General features: G+C 38.5%; 1 protein-coding gene across 2 annotated transcripts in view; it reads right to left on the bottom strand.

Moving 5' to 3' along the window:
- The window catches only part of Ctnna2 (catenin alpha 2), a 1,097,293-nt gene that overhangs the window by 962,028 nt on the left and 113,858 nt on the right, over positions 1-21,407 (bottom strand). For both annotated transcript variants that reach the window (XM_048416544.3, XM_048416545.3), the window contains exon 2: positions 8,753-8,859. In XM_048416544.3, the coding sequence (XP_048272501.1) occupies positions 8,753-8,854 (102 nt within the window). In that variant the 5' untranslated portion in view covers positions 8,855-8,859. The remainder of the gene's footprint in view (positions 1-8,752; positions 8,860-21,407) is intronic.

The raw sequence follows: 21,407 nt of genomic DNA, 5'->3' as shown, positions 1-21,407 counted from the left end.
GCAGAGACAGGCAGAGAGGAGTGAACATGTGTAAGCCTATATTTAACTTTTTCTCTCCTCTCTTATACAGTCCAGGATCAAAAATGGGAAATGGTGCCTATGAATCATAGGCTGAGTCTTCTCACACAAACCGAGATAAGACAATCTCCCACAGGCATGCCACAGCCAACCTGGTCTAGGTAATGCCTCACTGAGGCTATCTTCTCAAAGAGGGTGAGGCCTCCCATAGGGAGTCAATGAAGTCTGTCACATTCTTTGAGGCAGGACCAAGGCCCTCCCCCATATATGGAGACTGAGTAATGTATCCATCTATAGAAAATAAACTCCAGAATACCAGGTCATGCACTAGGTACAAATAATGGTTCCTCTGCCGGTGGCCCCACAAACTGCCCAAACCATGCAACGGTCACCCACATTTAGAGGACCTAGTTCAGTCCTATGCTGGTTCCTCAGCTGTCAGTCTAGAGTCAGTGAGCTCCTACTAGCTTGGGTCAGCTGTTTCTGTGGGTTTCCCCATCATAGTCTTGACCTCTTTGCTCATATTATTGCTCCTCCCTCCTTTAAGAGTGTACTCCAAGTGCTCGTGGCCCAGTGCTTATCTGTGGATCTCTGCATCTGCTTCCATTAGTGACTGGATGGAGGTTCTATGATAACCATTAAGGTAGTCATCAAATTGATTATAGCGGAACGGCAGTTAAGGCACCCTCTCCACTACTGCTCTCTGATTCTTAGCTGGGGTCATCCTTGTGGATTCCTGGGGAATTCCCTTAGTTTCTTGCTAAGCCCTATTGGCTCCCCCTATCAAGATATCTCTTCCCTTGCTCTCCCTCCCTGAAAGTCCCCAACTAGACCTTCTCCATCCCTCATGTTCTCCTCCTCACTCCCCTTCTTCTCTCTCCCCTCCTCTTCTATTCTTCCTATATATATTCTATATAATACTTCCATATTCTTTTCAAATCGCATTTACTTTCAAGTTTGGACATCTATTGTTAAGCTAAGTAATGGGACAGAATAGTGATTATCTTTCTATTTTAAGAACATTCTAAAAGTTACTCACCTTTTTAATTTTTTTATTTTTTCTTTCTTTTTTTCTTTTTTATAAAAAGTCTTTTCTCATTTTACTACCAATTCTGATTCCCACTCGCTTCCCTGTTCCTGCTCCCCACACCTTCCACTCCCCCCACCCCCCATCCACTACTCAGAGAGGATAAGGCTTCCCATGGGAAGTTAACAAAGTCTGGCACATCACTCTGAGACAGGACCAAGGCCCTTCTTCCTTTATCTCAGCTGAGCAATGTTTCTCTCCAGAGAGAATGGGCTCCAAAAAGATAGCTCAAGCACTAGGGATAAATCCTGGTGCCACTGCCAGTGACCCCACAGACTGCCCAACACACACAGCTGTCACCCAAGAGGGCCTAGTTTGGTCCTATGCAGGGCCCCATTGTCAGTCTGGAGTCAGTGAATTCCCACTACCTCAGGTCAGCTGTTTCTGTGGGTATCCCCATGACTCCTCGCATTTTTAATACTGTTTGTTGTTTCCCCTAAAATTAATGAGTTCTTCGTGTACTTTCCCTCAGTAAAGTTCAGCAGCATTGAAATTACCAGTCCCTTAACATCTACTAATATTCATCTAACATCCATCTGTTCTGGTGCTTTTTTGATAGTAGCTGATCTTTAAACAGATTTCCCATGTTTACACGACTTTCCCCAGCATTCCACCTGCTCCTGGATGTCTTTTGGTAACTGTGCTATTTCTTAACACCCACCCTTCCCGCAGATGTTCCGGCACCTGCAGTGGGGTGTGGCAGGTGAAGTTCTAATAGGCATTCTGTCATCTCTCTCCTTCCTCACCTTATTTCCTCTCAATTTTATTCTTCACACCCTTCTTTTTCATTGCTTGTCCCTTGAGAAGGGAGTTGCTTCACTACATTAAAGAATTGAATTTTGAGCTCATCATGACCATTTAATTGTTGTATTCTATCTTTGTGGTCCTAGTTTTCAGCCTTTAAATTCTATTTTCTTAGCTTCTTTAAATATCACTTTTACTCTAATTCTTTAAAGGGGATACAAGACTTTTTTTTTAAATCTTTTTAAAGTAATGAAGAAATCTGGAGATGTGACTCAGTGCTTAAGTGCACTTGTTGCTCTTTCAGAGAACCTGAGTTCAGTTCTCAGCAATCAAAACTCACAACAGCCAGTAATTCCAGCTTCAAGCCATCTGACACCCTCTTTTGGCCTCTACAGGACTGTACCCACACACACATAGCCACACAGAATCATAACATACAGAGACAAAAATATTAATTAACAAAAAATGAAAATAATAAAAGCATTTAATGTTAACACACTACAGTAAATGTAACTAACTACTACTGGGTGTGCATGACTTGCTGGGAAGGGTAAGTTTTTGGCATAAACTTATATATTGTCTGTAATTTTCTTAAAATTTATTTAAGAGTCTTCTTTAGTTCAGATGCATACATTGTACATCAGTATGTACATGTACGTATGATTTTTCTCATAATGATGCCAAACAAAGGATTTCTGATTCACAGTAGTACTTATTGTCACACTTATACAAACTCCTCAATGTTTCAATTTATATGCAATTAAGCCTGTTTTTCAATGACATAAATTCACAAGGTGAATTCTCTCTTATTCTTAATTTCATGATTTTAATCATTCAAAAGTTCTCTAAAAGTAATCTGTCCATTTCAACATTTTCTGGCAAATATATAACATTCATACTTATCTTAATTAATATTAGCAAATATTTACTAAGAAATTTAAATATTTATCAGTAGTAAATTCCTAATGTCATTTTTCTGATTACAGTGAAGGGGTTGATTCTGAGTACACCGACTTCTACTTTTTGTGTTGTTTGTTTCACCAATTATCAAAGCTTTCAAGAACATGTGAGGCACTAAAGCATGCTCCCAGGGCATTCAATTTTGCTATGAACAATATTTTATTCATGAAACTGTATGTGTGCATTTGATATAGCTAGTGCTGTGGTTCAATATTTTCCTCTGTGATGTAAATTTTTCTTAAAGTCTCAGTTATAGAGAATTTGTACCTAATACGTTATGTTTCTTTTGTCCTTCTTAAGTGTTCCAAGAATCTGCAGTCCTTTCCGTTTAATCATAAAGGGTTCATTCCCAGGGTTGACCAGCTTTTGTACACACCATCACGTAAAAAATTCCACCTTAACAACAACATATATTAAAGTATTTTTATAACCCTATAGCATGCAAGTTAAAGCTGGCAGACATTTAAGGTATTTGATGAATGCCATGGTTAGTTGCTGAGCTAAATCCCCTTGAAGTCAAACAGTGTTAAGTACCAAACATAATAGGATCATTTCTGAAAAAGTTTTAATCACTGATTTTATCCAACAGAACATCAAATAGTTGGATCAAAAGATATTTAGAAATGAAAACCATTTTAATTGTTATTTTGTGATGGTTTTGAGATAAACTAAGTTCAATAGCAGAATACAAAGGTGTAAAATTTCAAAGCTAAAAGTCAACACAATTTTCTTCTGTGCAATATCACTTAAATCTATACATACTCATTGTTGGTTTCTAACTAATGTGAAAATTAATATGCATGTTTCTGTTATAATATGAAAAATAGAAAACTACATTCATTCACCATTTGGGTAATTCTAAGTACTAACTTTTAGTACTTTGTTACATTTAGTCTAAAAGCTAAATATTACAGGTATGTATATAATATAGAGAAGATCTTAGAAGCCTGGAGAAAGTACCCAGTCTTTATCTGCTTTCATGGAGGAACATTTGATAATGATTTGCTCTTGTTCTTAAAATATTTCCTAAAGTAGTCCTTCTACATGTACTTCCTTTAAAATACCAACTTCCCTTATTCTAATACAACAAAAACAACCTTTCATAAAAAACAATGAAAATAATAATTTATAATTATAAAACTAAAATACAAGCACAAATTTGATTATATTTAAAAGACAAAATGACTATCATGTAACTATTAAAAATATCCCATTGCTTACTTTGTTAATACTGTCACCCACTTACCAACATTTAATGGACAAAAACCTGAGTAGGGAGTCAGCACACTATTAAACAATTAACAAAACTCACAAACAAACTGAAAATAAACATGAGACATTTGACCATAAAGATTCAGCTACTATAATACCTGAAAATTGTGAATGTATTATCTTAAGTGGGAAAATAGCTATGCAGATGGTTAGAGCACATTGGAGGCATGCCAGGAGGCCAACTGTGACCACCAGAACCTCATAAAATAGACGCAGGAGGATTGAGGATCATCAGAAGAAATGAGATCCTATGACCTGAGGTCAGAGGGAGTCCTTTAGAGGGGCTAGCCTCCTGTCTCTGGAGATGGAGGGAAGTGTGGCAGAGAAAGGAAATAGATAGATCTCACACACCAATAAACCTAAATCCTAGAGCCTCCATTATAAAGAATTCTCAAGAAATGCAGCCCTACAAATACCCTGGTATTAAGACCTCTCATCTCAGAACTGTAACGTAATGTGTCTGTACTCATTAAGCTACAAGGTGCTACAGTAGTGAATCATGGCAGCAACAACTGGAAGCAAATGCAGATGTCTTCAGAAAGTGGGACTTTTTGGTAGTCTTCACATTGATTAGAGGAAGACAATGAATGAAGGAAGCATGAGGAACACAAACAATAAAAATTAATAATAATAAACCTCTTGGGCCAGTGAGATGGGTCTACAAGTAAAGGTCCTTGTCAATACACCTGATGACCTACATTATATTCCCAGACCCCAGAAGGGAGAAGGAGAGAACTAACTCTCAAAAGTTTCCCTCTGACCTCCACACCACCAAACATAATGAATGTAATAATTTAATTTAATCAATGACTTTCTTACTTGAAAGTTTTCTGTTTTTTTTTTTTCCCTTAGTATGTCTCCTAACACCCCGGCTGGTTCAGAATACCAAAAAAACAGTGTAGGTGATGTTTGTCATCTTGGAGACTGACTCAAAACATCATAATGAATCCTGTTAGAAATACGATTATAAAGAAGACATTAGCAAGGGTCTCAGAAAAACAAATAAAAGGCTTGGTATTGGAAAGAAGAGGAAAAGTTTGTAGGATAGTTGCAGAAACTCGAGTTGAATTGATCCCTTCAATTATATAGAAACTAGAACCGTGATGAGCATAGATATTTAACTGAAGATATTTCTAAGCAAAGTCATGAAGAAGTGTTGTAGTGATATTTTGTTTATGCTATAAGAAACAAAGCTTGCCTGAGTATCAGAGTGAAGAGTTAGCCACACTAGTCAGCAATAGATGCGAGGCGGTGGTGGCACAAATCTTTAATCCTAGCACTCAGAAGATAGAGGTAGATAGATCTCTGTGAGTTCAAGACCACCCTGGGTTACACAAGATTGAATCAGTCTAAAAGGAAACAGAGCCAAGGAGAGGTGTGATGTGGGATTCCTTTTTGTATGCTATGAATATGTTTTATTACTATTGCCTAACAAAGAAGCTACTTTGGCCTATCTCAGGGTAGAATAGAGCTAGGCAAGAAAACTAAACTGAATGCAGGGAGAAAGAATGCAGAGTCAGGCGGACATCGTGTAACGACCAAAGAAGAAAGATGCAGGAACCTTATCAGTAAGTCACATCCTCATTGTGATTTATAGATTAATAGAAATGGGTTAATTTAAAATGTTAGAGCTAGCTAGCAATATGCCTGAATCACTGACCAGTGTTGTAATTAATATAATTTCCATGGGATTATTTGGGTCTGGGTGGCCTGGAAATAAAAGAGCAGTCTTTGTTTACAGTGGTGGCTCACACCTTTCAGCACTAGGGAGAAGGAGACAGGAAGTGATATGACTGGGTGAAGAAAGGAATACAAGACCAGAAAAGAGAGTATCTCAGAAATCGGTCTGAGGTTTCATAAAGACAGTATTTGGTTTGAGGGCTTGTAGAGACAGGATCTTGACTTCTTAGTTCTGAGGATTTTGTAGAGGTAAGAACTAGAGGCTAGCTTCTCTGCTTTTTCTGATCTTCAGAAATGCTTTACTTGTTACAGTACAAACAAAATATCATCAGAGAGTGGCTTCATTTCTCCTGACTAGTTATTAAAAAGATGCAAGATAAAAGTGGTAAGCAGAAGGAAGAATAATTAAAGTTAAAAAAAGAAATGGAAATTGATAATTTGGAAAATTCTCAGCCTTCAAAGTTTGCAAAATATGCCCAAATTAAAATAGTTGCTTTCGGGAAAACATGCTGGGAGATATTCAATTATAGTGTGCCTCTTTAAAATCCTGGTCACTCTTAGAGGTCACTCTAAGACGGGAGATGTCACAGCCTGAAGAAATCAGGTGATGCCCCTAGCCCCTGGCTGACAGATTTAGAAGCTCTTCTGTTCTGTGGTTTCCGCTCCAACTTTGTGGTTCTAACTGATGCCTGAGTCTTCCATGCTCTTTGCTACGTAGGCTATCCCAGATTCAATTCCATGATGAAGAGCATCCCAGTAGCCCAGAAAACTTACAAATGTCAGACAGATACTTTGGTGGAGGGTTTGCTAACCTTCTAGCCTTCCTTATTTATTATTCTTTTTTACCTACTCTGGGCGACCTGGAACTCATGACGTACATCAGGCCTGCCTCTGTCTTCTGAGTTCAGGAATTAAAGGTATGAGCCACCATGCCTGACCTCTTACTGAAGGCTCTCTTGAGGTGTTAAAGGTAAGCCTCCCTTCTACTTTAAGGCCCTCTTAAGTGGCTTTTCATGCATTATTGTTTCTTTCTAACACTTTCTCAACTCAAGGCTCAAGCAGAGGTATAAGTGCCTGTCTCCTAATGAACCTAATTCCTCAAGGGTTATTGTATATCAACTTCATTCTCAAATCATAAGTATTTTCATTTAATAAGAGGCAATCCACTGTATGACCTGAAGACCTTTTGCTAGTCTCTTATATCAATACACACTATAGAGTATTTAGTCAGTACATGGTGCTGTGAAGAACCTAGTCATGTGACATGGGGTTCCCTTGACCACTATAACAGAGGCAATGCCTGTACATGGGAATATCAAAGAAGGACGTACTAGAGATGACTGTTCGACAGAATGAATCATCCAGGTACAAATGGGAAACTAAGAGAGTCTTGAAATGCTTAACAAACTTGGATATAAAGGGCAGACCTCAGTGGAATTACTGTACCCCTCAAATTTGACCAACAGAAACTATGGTCACATATGCACAGAAGCAACATGGCCAGTGTTCCATTAAAAAAAAATGAATCAAGGGGCAGATTATCAAGCCCTGAGGGTTGCTCACAGGACTTGGAATCTAGTGACACTTTCCCAGAAGGCGTTCTACACCTGAGGTTAGCAAAATTTCTTCTCATACTTCCTCATTTCTGGACTTGGAACGTCTGTAACTAAGGTTACTTGTCTCTCTTAACAATTCATTTCAGAAGACTTTGCTTTGCTCTCTGGTGTAAAACAACTTTGCTTAGCTTATCCCTACAGGGCTCATATGAGACTATAGACTTTAAAGGCAATGAAGTAAGTGGCATTTTGAAACTCAGTTAAAGCTATAATGTTTGAGACCTTCAGTAACTTGGAGACTTGATTAAAATATTTTGTACGTGGGGAGGAAACAGAGGCTACCCATGCGACGGGGAATGATACACCCCAGTTCTCTCCAAACAGACACCTTCTATTCATGGAAAGTCTAAATGTGTTACCTTAAATAGCAAAGAGACTTTAAAGATGCAATTAGGTTAAGAATATGCATATGCAGAGAATTTTCAGTTATATTTGAGTAGGTTCAACATAACAGAGCTAAGAGATTCCATCATATAGAGCATGCATGAATAAAGCAGAGACCAGGGAAAGAAAAGCAGATTCTCTATTGCTGACCTCAGACATACTGGAAGAGGCCACAGAATGCAAGAGGCTTGGAGAAGCTAGGAAAAGCAAGGACGTGATTTTCTGCTGAGGTATCCAATGAGAAAGCAGCACTGCTGGTGCCTTGACATTAAAATTTCTGACCTCTAAAACCACCAAACAATAAATCTATGTTGCTGAAGCCATTAACTTGATGGCAATTTGTTGGAGCATCCAGCACAAACCAATAAAAATAGCCTCGAGCTTCATGTGGCATAATGAATCTCTCCAAACGCATCATAAAAAGTTCACATTTTCATATTGCAGGAGCTTAAGAGTTCAGATCGCAAAGGCCATGATTCATGAGACACTCTACATTAATTCCCAACACTTAAAATCCTGAAGACATTCCGTGCTCTTGAAAGTCACCTCGTGGAGATGTATCAACCCCAAAATGGAACAACCCCCAATTCTAATAGGATGAAGGTTGCCACAGTAAACTGTGAAGAAAATATATTAAATAAATATTCAATGCTGGGTAACTGTCAACCGTTTTCCCCTATGCATTTGCATCTGAAAGTGAGTTAGGAATGGCTTATTTAGACAATGAATCCAGTCTTGAAAATGAGGGCTCTACTCACTAAGGACCATCTTTTTAATTACCTCAAAAACTTTATTTTTTAAAAAAATAATATATATAGTTGCTAAAAGCTACTTTAAATCACATAAGGCAATGAGACAGTCCTCAGCTGGGGAAATAATATTTACATAATAATCAGTATTATGGCATGATATATCCTCTTTAAAGACTTCCACAGTCCTCATAGGATCATGGAACTCACCATGGAAACATACATAGTAACAAATTCCTTACCTGTGTCACAAGTGGCTCCAATAGTCTTTCCACCGTGAGTGTCCGGATTTCCAAACTTTTTGGATCCCATTTTAAAATGATAGGTGAAGTTGCCGAAGTCATGCTCCCTGTAGGAACATATGACATCCATTAGAAAGTATGTTCAAGGACATATATGCTATGATTGTGGTGTTCAAAAGAGTACATCACCCAAATCTAGAAGATGTTTTAGGTTCAACTCTGAAAAATCAAATCAAGCGTGGGAAAACCAGAGCCAGTCCTGTGTTTTGAAATTCTTGAGATATTTTGCATAATTCCTAAGTTTGCCAGTATATACTGGGACATTACAGGCAGGACCTGTAAGAACATAACGCTAGAATTTATGGACTATGAAATAAACCAGAATTTAGTCCAGACCACAATACCTGTAGTAGACCTTCACTAACAGATACTGGCAGGTAGCCTACTCGAGACATGTCCATGAGTCTCTAACTAAAAAGCTCCCAGGTACTGAGTATCTTATCTGGTGTTCTAGTTTACTTTCTATTGTTATGACTGCACACTATGACCAAAGACAACTTGGGCAAGAAAACATTTATTTCATCTTACATGTTATAGTTCATCATCAAGAGAAGGCAAGACTGGAGTGCCAGGTGGGGCTTTGGAAGAGAAACCACAGAGGAATATTGCTCTCTGGCTTCCTCCTGGTTCCTTTTTCACTAGTTTTCTTACATAGCTCAGGATCACCTACCTGTGGACAGCAATACCAACAGTGGGCTAGACTACATCATATCAATTAAAAATCAGAAAAACGACCCAGAGACATGACCAGGCATCTTTCTGATAGGAGCAAGTTTGCAATTCAGATGTCTTCTTCCCAAACAAGATTAACTACGACACCCAAGGAAGTGAGAAGACATCACAGGGAATATCCTACTTACACCCCTTCTGTTTGCTGCTTGGGAATCAAAGAGCCTGGCTTCAGTTTCTTGTTATGTAAGCACATCTGTCCTTAGAGAGCATGTTCAGTGTTCATGCTTCTGCCTCACGGGTTATGACTCCCTTCTTCAAAGCACCTACCATTTTGTTTGTTTCTGGTGCAGGACCTGATTCAACTCTCTTCAGAGCTTCTACCATGTTATGGTCTGTGTCTGTCTTTGACAGACTAATAATAAACTAATAAACTCCTTAACCACAACAGTGCATCTCATTGTCCCTCTTGAACACAGCTGAGAATGGATACTACAGAACCATCCCATTAATTTAGTGGTTAATATATCCTCAGCTGCAATCTGCAGACAAAGGCTTAGATCTTGACCTCATGCAACTTATGCTTTGAAACCAAAGATAGCAAAGTCATAGAATTATGACTTAGTGTGACAAATGTCAGGAGTACAAACAGAGCTGGGAGAATAGAGAAAGTGGAATAGCCAGAGGGGTGAGACACACAAAGACAAGCTGGGAATAAAAGTACATTCGTTGTGATCATCAGATACATGACCATAAGGCATTGCAAAAGGCAAGTTGGCTGTTTTCTTCATAATTGAAACCTCAGGATATCATACACTTTGGGGCAATAGCTTCCATCACTAAAGTAAGAAGGGTATCTTATAAATGCAGTAATTTTCATGGCTGAAAATTAGCAGCTACCTCCAGAATCAAGGTAATCAGTATGATTTATACTTACCCTACAGAAATACTGTCTGCTAAATCTATCCATTTCTTGCAAAGTCAACCCACTCTCACCTAAGAACTACTGAGTCAGAAGTTGTCCCCTCCCCTTCAGTCTCCAATAGGTCACCACAAACTATGTTTCTGGCCTTAAAAAAGTAAATTATACATTCCATCCGGGGTGTGCTTCTCATCGAGAAAATGCTGACGATATTCTGACATGTAAACACCAGACAGGCAACCTTAGATTGGAGAAACTGAATCTTAATTATTTGCCTTAATAACACCATAAATCAAACTGTTCATGCCTGCATTCTTCTTTTGAATCAACATCAATTTTATGCTTATAAATCAATACAGATGATTATCCCTACTCAAATTAACAATCCAAAGAAGGCCTAGCACAATAGGCACCATGATAAATTATTTTTTTCAGCAGTTCTCCCTGCTACATCCCACAGCTAGCTAATCATTCTGCAAAAAGATCCAACCAATTTGCTCAAGAAAATAAGAAAAGGCACAGAAAACTGTGCTGGTATTTTATCTCTCTCCAAATGCCATGTTCTAAATAAACTGAGCACAGCGATCCAAGTACACAGATTTAGAATTGGGTTCCTTTACAACAACAATAGTTGGCACTCACATGCTGCTGGTGCTCAGAAGCATGCAGACACTTTACAATTTCCCCATTCACACTAGCAACTGCCACAGGCAGTGCTGACAGGCAGGGAATTCTGTGCCTGGGCATGGGACTTCTCCTGCTGTAGAGGGACAAGGATGCCAAAAACTTCCTGCATATGTTTTGATACCTTTTTGTTGCACTGATATTGTTACCAAACTTGATATCATAGCCTGTGCCACAAGAAGCCAAGTTCAGCCTTCTGTCCTCAAGAAGCCAATAAAATGCCCAACTTAATGGTATAAAGTGTGTGTGGGGGGTGTGTGTGACTTGATCAAGGAAGCCATGTCAGAAAAATGGACAAAGAGATCCAGTGACTCTCTCAAGTCTGCCTTAGGATTTTAAGGATTCTGAAGTAAGGCTAAAGTGTAAGTAGAGGGCCATGGGAATCCACATCGAAGCAGTCTAGGCAAGGTGTGGGTGGTCCCATCCACCTTTGTCCATCATTGTCTAAAATTCAGTCTCATTCTGTAAGGTGGCAGGGCAATTTGTTAAAACTGTGTAAGATCTCTTTCCAGGACTCTAACTAGTGACTTTCCTCTCCTACCATAAAATTCCTGGAGAAATTCTTGCTTCATTGGGGTTCGTTGTCTCAACAGTCTGATAGTCAGATTTAGATTAGAGACACGAGAGTTATCTTAGAATATGACAGTGACCCTAGTTCAGCAGTTAGCACAAAGTCCAGCACCTGGAGAACTAGCCTGAGAACTGTTTTATAAACTCTGATAGGACATTTAATGGCACAACAGCGATGAGCAAGAAGTCTTGTGAGAAATTCAGATGTGTAGCAATGACGTCACTTTTATATGATGTGGAAGTAACCATGAAAGAAGAGCTCAACCAGTTTAGTTTTTACCTTGAGGACCTAAGTTTGATACCAGGAAGTCACCTAAAAAGTCAGATATGGTGACTTGAGTTTGTTATCTCAGAACTGTAGGAGTAGAGGTAGATAGATCCTAGGGAATTGCTGGTCAGACAACCCAGCTCTGTTAACCAACTATCAGGAAAAGAGACACTGCCTCAAAAAATAAACAAGATGTGTGGTGAGGTGGTGAGGTGGTTCTGAAATGAAGTGTTTACTGCTCTTGCAGAGGACCAGAATTCAGTTCCCAGCACCCACATCAGGCATTTAAGAATAGCCTGTACGTCCAGTTCTAGGGACTCTGAGACCCTCTAGCCTTTGCAGGCTCTTGTACATATACACTAATGCAGCTGCATAGGCATAAGCATAAAAATAACATAAAGCTTTCTAAATTAATAAACAGGATGTGCAGCACCTGAGATAAATGCAAGGTAATGCTGTTCTCTAGCCTCCACGTGCATATGTACACACATGTGAACATGTGTATGCACCCCTTGACAAACACAAGCTAGATAGAAAATTCCCTTCGTAAGATGGGCATGCTAGTTACATAAGATGGCAGTTCAAGGAAGGCACACAGAGTCCTTTATGAGTGTTCCAATATAGAACTTTATGAAGTAACACACAGGGAAAAAAAAAAACCTGGGGTGAGAACCACAAATGCTGGCACAGTCACCTCAGATACACTGATCCGGCTTCAAATGGAAAAGAGAAATGTTCCTGCACAGAGCTCTAAGCCATAGACCATCTGAGTGGAGCTAGTTACAGTCCAATCCTGAAAGTAACAGGGACATTCTTATTTCAAACTTAAAAGAAGAGTTGCTCAATGTATTCCCTTCTTAAAAGAAGATCACTCAATGCATTCCCTTAGACATAAACCTCAATCATATCTTTACACCACGGGTCATAGTCAGTCACAAAAATGAGAAACGTTCACAAGCTATGAATGCATTCAAAGGAAACTGTAATGATGCTTTTCCCAAGCATGCCATCATTCTGGAGTGGTTAGCACTGAAGCCTGTCCCTGGCTGCCCTAACAAGTTTGGAGCAACCACCTGTCCTCAGAAGGGAAATTAAAAACATGGATTATACTGAATGCGTAAGAGGGAGATGTACTTAATATGGTGACACCAGGTTAAAGTGGCAGAGAACAAAATGGCCTCTACCTCAGGTCCGTCTCCGGTCTGTTATCATGAGAGATAGGTTTTAAAAGGACAAGAAGTTTGCACCTCTAAATAATTATAGTCAAAAGATGGTCCTGCCCATCAACACTGTCTGACCTCCAATCTCACCTATGAGCTCTTCTGACAAGTTGTCAGCATTGTGTAGAATCTTTTGTAGGAGCTGAACTCCAATTCTGGCTGACACCAGGCTTCAGCTTATTATTTCTCCCAACAGGAGAGTCTTGGAGAAATTCCAGTTCCATGGGGTTCACTGTCTTTTAGTCTGGTAGCCAAAGAGACAGGCAAGCGTATCTTCAGCACTGCCAAGATACTTTAACTATTTACTATAAAGTTAAAACAAAGGGGGGCACCTGTACACCACTGTTTTCCTGCTATTTGTCATATGTTCCCATTTAGAAGGAGAGACATTGCTGGGTTCAGAATATCTATATCTGAGATTCCTTTGGACTAGCTCTGAAAAGAATCTAGCAGAACCAGCTACTGAGTCTCTATTCATCTTTAATACTGGTATAGTCCTGGCAGTATTCTGTTTCTCCAACAAATGTGTCTGCCTTGCTATTCTGAGTATCATTGCTTTATACAGTATCTATTCTCCTTGTACTGAACCATTTCCAAAAAGAAGGTGTGGTCAGTTCGAATGGCATGAAACCACTAAAAACATATTGCTTGGTCATCATGCCCATAGTCTTTTAAGTTCACTAACTAACCTCTGCCTCTAGAGTTCTAGTGGGCACAGAGGAAGAGACAGAAGGGAATTAAGCATATACATGCAACCTTTTGACATTGATGTTATCTACAAAGTACTCATTGGAGAAATGCATAATGAAGCTATCAAAGTTGACATACAAATCCTGTTTCCATAAGTTAGAAAAATTTATGATATAGTATTTTGCATCTTTATTTGGGGCAAATGGAACCTGGGGACCATGACTTGGATGTGCCTGCAAGAAATTAGTGTAGTTAGCACACAGAAATTGACAACTGGGCCTCTGGTCCATGACACATTCAATATGGCTGACTCCTGCTAAGGACATCATCCTACTGGGACATTCAGTATTTATGAAGTATCTGTCCTTTTATTCTGTGAAAAACATCCGGACAAAAAGCATTTTTTGAAGGAAACATTTTATGTGAGTTACAGGTTATAGTCCATCATCAAAGGCAGCCAAGTCAGGAACTCAAGCCAAAAGCCTGAAGGAGAAAACACAAAGGAAGGCTGCTTACTGGCTGGCTTCCATGCTCAAAGTGAGATACCATTCTTATACAATCCAGGTCCACTCCTTTAGCAAAGGCAGTACCTATAATGAGCTGAGCCCTCTTACATCAATTAGAAATCAAGAAAATGTTGAGGTCTTTGACTCATTTGGACTTGAGTTATGTGCATGATGATAGATTTGGATCTATTTTCATTCTTATACATTTTGATATCCAGTTACACCAGCACCATTTGTTAAATATGCTTTCTTTTCTTTTTTCCATTTGATATATTTTGCTTCTTTGTAAAAAATCAGGTGTCTGAAGGTGTGTAGATTAATATCGAGTCTTCGATTCAGTTCCATTGGTCCTCCTGCCTATTTTTATGTGAATACCAGGATGTTTTCAGTACTGTAGCTCTGTAATAGAGTTTGAGGTCAGGGATTGTGGTGCTTCCAGAAGTTATTTTATTGTACAGGATTGTTTTGGTTATTCTGTTTTTTTCTTTTTCTTTTTTTCTTTTTTTCTTTTTTCTTTTTGCTTTTCCATATGAAGTTGAGTACTGCCCCATAGACATACACATGGTCCAGTCTGATGGAGACAATTATTCAGGTGACATTCCCTCTTGCTAGATGTATCGTGTTGACAGCCATGATTGATCATCCAAAAGGTAATCACAAAGCTTGGTGGCTTTTCATGTAGACTAGATGCTAGGGCTTTGTTTTTATTTTTTATTTATTATTATTACTCAGTGGTTGCAGGTACATGTTTGCCACACTGCCTGTGTGGAAGTCAGAAAATAATTCTCAAGAGTTAGTTCTTCCACCTCAGGTTTCTAGTTTGGAACTTGCATTGACAGCCCTTCACAGGCAAATCACAACAGTATAGCTTCTTAGCTGGAAATTTCCAATTTGGCTGCTGCATTCAACCATAATGATCAAGGAAGAAGGAATGGGAAGTCACACCTTCAGTCAGGAGTCAACTCAGTTACATCAAGACAGGTTGGACAACCTCAGAAAGACCATTATGGATTTTAGATCATGCTTACTTTTACACATTACAAATTAGCAAGACTTTGTCATGGGTGGTTATCTAGCAGCTCGCTAAAACAATGATGTTGCATAGACTTTTTGAATTAATGCCTGGCAACAATTCAGCTTGGGAATAATGTTCGATCACTTGTCTTTCCTTAGGCCCCGATTCCTCAATTAAAAATCACATCACATGTATTTCACAAGTCCGCTATTGAATACCTTAAGGGATAGGACGTATACCAATATTTTGAAAACATTAGTTATTTTTAATAATAGTAATTATTTTTCTCAAAATATAATATAGATTATCATCACCAAAAGGAATAGGAAAATACATATTCAAAGCAGACTCAACTAGCAAGATCATATCTCAAAATGTTGGGGACTAGAGCACCAACATCATACGCCTCGGTTTGAGCCAGTTATCTTTACACCAACACAAAAGAAAACACCAACTTCGTATTCTCAGCCACCTTCAATCATTTCAGCCTCATTCTTCAATTAACATAATTTATTATGTCCACAAAAGGTTGTCTAGGAAGTAATTTTGTTTCTTATTGTTTTGAATAGGAAAGAATATTATTCTGCTTCACAGAGAGTCTTCTAATAGAGAAACAACTATTGTTTATTTTCCTTCATGTGTGGCTGCCCAGTTTTACATAGATGCATAAAATCATGCATGTGAATAGGACATGGATCTGTTTAGGAGAAAAAAAGGACTGATCAGAAGGGGAAGGGACGAGGAAGGAATAGTAGAGGGGCACATTGGGAACAATGTGTTCAATGTATATGTTTGCTTCAGTCATATACATATACCATATACAATGCATGCAGCTGTGAAATTCTTATAAAGTGAGTGACAAGGTGACAGGGCTGACTCCCTTTCTACATTACAGTTACAGAAGCCCAAGAGAAAGCTCCAAGCAATCCATTTAATATTTGAGATGATTTTCTTCTTAAAGTTATCAAATTGCTTATGCATAAATGGTTATTACATCGACCATCTAATAATCCTTTTGATAAATATGGCGTATCTATAGTAGTAAGGAAGAGGATTTGGTCAGTAACTCTTTTTCACTCATAGTAGTAAAAAATAAAGCTTAAGAAAAACACAAAGGCAGAAGAAGAGAACCCTGTTGGCAGTGAGGGTCAAGTGCCTTTTATCCATGTTGGCAGTGAGCGTCAAGTGCCTTGTTCCCATGAAAGGAGTTCTGACAAGAAAAATCTGTCTTGAGGTCAACTGTTTCAGGGTCTGCTTCCAAGTGCCCAGTAGGTTAATGATATGCATCATTATTTGTAGGTATCCCCTTTGCAAATCTTCCTGGAAATTGCTTCTGAACCCCTTCCTCATTCCAATTCTTCATTCTTCTGTTCTTTTAATCACCACACTGTATTCTAATTATCTAAGTGCCAACCTCAACCTGCCTTCCATTTATGTGTCTCCAGCTTCAGACTCAGATCATCATGTCTTTCTGATCACCAATGCTACTAGAGAATTCCACAAGACCTTTTAAAGGACAGGCTAGCATCTGCTGATGTGTAAATTCTAATTAAAATAAATACAAATAATATCTATCATTATTAGATAGATGTGACCATAATTACCTCCACACATATTTGGAAAAGTCAATTTATTAATTAAATATTCCAGCTGCCACCATGTTAACAAGAATAGTAACATTTTGTTGGGAATAGATTTGTTTCTAAAATCTATTTGTGCAAAAGTGATGTATTTTCTTCTTTGCGGTATTTATAAGAATATAACCCTAGTCATCAAGATGTGTAAGAGGATATGTGAAAATGGAAATTTTTCCAAACAAGAGACTTGAAAACTCAGACTTTAACGAAACATGGGAAAAGATATGAGAACTTCCATCATTCCCCATAAGCAATACTTGAGAATATATCATATAGGTTAATGTAGAGAACAAAATATATAGGTTTATGTAGAGAATTATCATATAGTTTAATGAGATGTTGGTTTTAGTACCACACAGTCTGAAAGGGGAAACTGAGGCACAACACAGTTACAGAAGTAGTTCATGGCCATAAAATTTCAACCTTAAGTGTCTTGATTTTACAGATTATGTCCTTGAGCCTGGTGTGTGGCTCTAGAGAAGAACACAGAGCTGCTGACTTCTACTCCACCTGGTGCTACTAGAAAAAGTTGTGGGTCCCTTCATCATTGCAGATAATACTGGAGAAACAGGCACCACCCCTTGGGTTCTTAGTCTCATTAATAAAAGAATGTAAGAACAAACTCAAGTGAATCTTGAGTATAAATCTATTAGAGTTAAAAAAACAAATAAAAACAAAAACAGCAGACAAGCTTTAAATCTTGCCAGTTGCACAGAAAAGAACAACAAAGAAGAGAAGAGAAGAGAAAAAGAAAAACAAACAATATCTTTTGGTGTAGGAGGTCCTTCTGTCTATGTGTTACTTGTATTGATTAATGAATAAAGAAACTACCTTGTCCTGATAGACCAGAACTTACGGAGGCAGAGAAGATAGAACTGAATTCTGGGAGGAAGAAAGCAGAGTCAGAGAAATGTCATGGATCCGTCGCTGAAGATAAACATGCTGAGACTTTGCTGGTAGGCCACGACCTCGTGGTGATACACAGATTAATAAAAATGGGTTAAACAAATATGTAAGAATTATCCAATAAGAAGTTAGAGCTAATGGGCCAAACAGTGATTTAATTAATACAGTTTCTGTATGATTATTTTGGGGCTAAGCTAGTCAGGTGCCCGGGACAAACAAGCAGTCCTCTCCATGCAACATTAAGTATCTTGTTTTCACAGTTTATGTCCTTAAGCCTGGTGTGTGGCCCTAGAGAAGAACACAGATCTGCTGACTTCTACTCCACCCGGTGTTACTGGAAAGAGTTGGGGGTCCCTTCATCATTGCAGATAATACTAGAAAAACAGGCATCACTCTTTGGGTTCGTAGCCTCATTAATAACAGAATTTAAGAACAAACACAAGTGAAGCATGAGTATAAATCTATTAGAGTTAAAAAAAACAAATAAAAACAAAAATAGCATACAAGCTGTAAATATTGCCAGTTGTCCAGGAAGGGACAACAAAAAAGAGAAGAGGAAAGGAGAGGAGAGGAGAGAAAGAGGAAAACAAACAGTAGCTTTTGAGGTAAGTCAGTGTGGAGCTTAGATATATGCTGGACAAGAAGGCCCACTTTTTGGGTGAGGGCAGCTCTAGAGAAACACTGAAAAATCCAAACTATCAGGAACATATCATCTTAGGCTCTGGCGAATATCGAAAAAGAAAAGAAGAGAAGAAAATGGAAAAGTTATCACTTTCTAAGTCAGGAGACCCAACTAGCACCATGGTGTCTACAAAACTGTGTGGGTGACTGTAGATGGCTGACTGGGGGATTCAGGGAAGGATTATTGAATTATTTCAATAAAAGACTAATTAGTATTCCTATATCTTTTAGAATTTATTTTCATGTGTACGAATGTTTTGCTGCATGTATGTCTGTCCACCACAAGCCTGCTTTTAGTTTATTAAGGCCAGAATAAGACATAGGGCTCCCTGGAAGTGAAGTCACAGGTGGTGTGAGTCATCACGTGGGTGCTGAGAATCAAACCCGGGTCCTTTAGAAGAGCAATCAGTGCTCTTCACCAGTGAGCCATCTCTCCAGTTTTCCCCTCTATCTTTTCCATAGCTTAAGGTAGACCTGCCTTCCTGACAGTGGTCCTTTAGGAGGTGACTGAACTGCTCATTTTGGATGATTAACTCTTAAGGGAGCAGACGTTGGTTTGTCTCCACCTATTGGTAGATTCCACATTACTGTCACATTCTCCACTCTGAAGAAGTAATCCTTATATAGATTAGGAGCTGGGCTGGAGTTTGGGCATGACATAACCCATTTTTTAAAGGAAAATCGAAGAGATTTAGATCTCAAAGATGCTCACTAGAAGGTGTTCGTGTCTGGACTGGAATTTTACTTCCCAGCATCACATAGAGCCTTCAGGCAGGGTGTTCTAAAGGAGGTAAGAAAACAGAGCACCCTTCAAGTATTTCTGGCCTGAAAACCAGGGATATTTTCTGCCCTGAGCTGCCCACCACGTATGTCTTCTGTTCTCAGCAATGCCTCGATATCTTGTAAGATTCTGTGACTGTGAAGTTCGTAAGAAGAGATTCCAGTGGAAGACACCGGAGCCTTCCACCTCAGCCCTTTAGAGATAATAAATGTAGGTTCCTATGAGGGACTAAGCTTGAGCCGCATTTTTACTGAAAGGAGAGGAAAGGGTCTCAAATGATTTTCAAACTTGTTTTTTCCTTAAAACTCACGTGGGGGAATATATGTACACAGGCTGTTAGAACTCTTGAAGAGTGCTTCTGATTCACTCAAGTTAATTGAGTTTGAGAACTTGCACTTGTGTCAAGCTTCCAGACCAGGGTTCTACACCTGGTTAGAAACTATTAAGAATCATTAAGATAATATAGTATCATCACCAGATGGCTTTGATGTAGCACCTTCCCTAATATGTATGAACTATAGAAATGTTTATCTAATTATATTATAGAGCATATTGTAATAGTTGTAATTACTATTTACAACTCTTTGTTAATAAAGGAAAGAACTTTTCATACTCAAGTATCTTTTGCAAAAGGTTTTTGTTGTAGGCAAGGCTAAGCCAGTATAATGTATGCTGACTCTCAGCAGATACCAATGTTATAGTGACAGTACATCTAAATGGAAGTGAGGGAGGGAGGATGCCTGGCATTCTTTCGGATTATCCTCTGAGCTGGAGATGGTCAGATTCAGGATAGAATGGGGATGTCTTGCTTACTTTCCTCCACAATGTCCGTTTATTAAAAAAACACACATGCCATTACTTTGACAATAAGGCATCCTTTGCATAAAGCCATCACGGTCCTCTACATAATAACCATTTAGGGATCTGGATCAGTGAACTGAAAGGTGACCTGAGATGCAAGTGGCTGCTGTAATTATAGGATCTGTCACCATGCCCATTCAAAATTGAAATAATATGCAATTTCCAAGTCTTCTTTGCTTTGAGGCAGGTAATCTGCTGCAGTTCAAGTGAGAAGTAACACTCCCCCCACCAATGTGTGTGCATGCCCTCTGTGGATAGCAAAGCCATGTTTTAACAAAATGCTAAAATAACTCTAAAAAGTGAAAATAACATTCTAGTCATTTCAAAAATCTATGTAGTAATAACACTTCATGTCAAAGTTTAACTGTATGCTAAAGCAATGCTTTAATGACTTATGAGAAAAAAACACAAAACAAAAGGAATCGAAATATTCTCTCTTCCTTGGTGCCTCCTTTTTCTTCTCTTGAAGCAAAACTTCACTGTGAGAAAATAACAGAATAAAGCTACACACTCCCAAACCTTTAGTTGGCAAGGTAAGACTAATAATTTATAATTTAGAGTTTGATGATTAAAAAGTAATATGTATGTCCTTACCTTTTTTGAGTGGTTTTATAATGAGATTTTGGGTTTAGAAAAAGAAACTTGCTCTTTTTCATCTCTCTCTCAGAGAGGCAGCTTTGGTCTCTCCTCTTTATTTCTTCCTTCCTTCCTTCCTTCCTTCCTTCCTTCCTTCCTTCCTTCCTTCCTTCCTTCCTTTCTTTCTTTCTTTCTTTCTTTCTTTCTTTCTCTCTGCTTCTCTGTTCTCCCCTTCTCCCTTCCCTTCCATAACCACTAAATAAATGTCCAACCTCACTCTTAAAAAATGGAAGAAAATTAAACTCACAAATTCTGAAATGATTTTACCAATTTAATAAGACTTCTCCAAAGTGTCCAAACAGAAAGTCAGTAATCTGAAATTGAAAATGAATTCTACTGTCTGTCCAGTTTATTTCTTGGCTTCTCATTGCATTGAAAATATAATTTGTATTAATGTTAGAAGCACAAACAAAATCTTTTCCTGTAGTATGGATTTCTTTCCATTTGCCTAGAAATGCATATGAATTGTAGATAGTAGCATCTACTTCCATAAGACGTGATAAGCTTCCAACACCCGCACGTGACAGATATTTTTAAACCAAATTAATT

The sequence above is a fragment of the Myodes glareolus genome, chromosome 6, assembly GCF_982192425.1.
Source record: "Myodes glareolus chromosome 6, mMyoGla1.1, whole genome shotgun sequence".
Classification (NCBI taxonomy): Eukaryota; Metazoa; Chordata; class Mammalia; order Rodentia; family Cricetidae; genus Myodes; species Myodes glareolus.
This window is presented reverse-complemented; position numbering and strand designations above follow the sequence as displayed.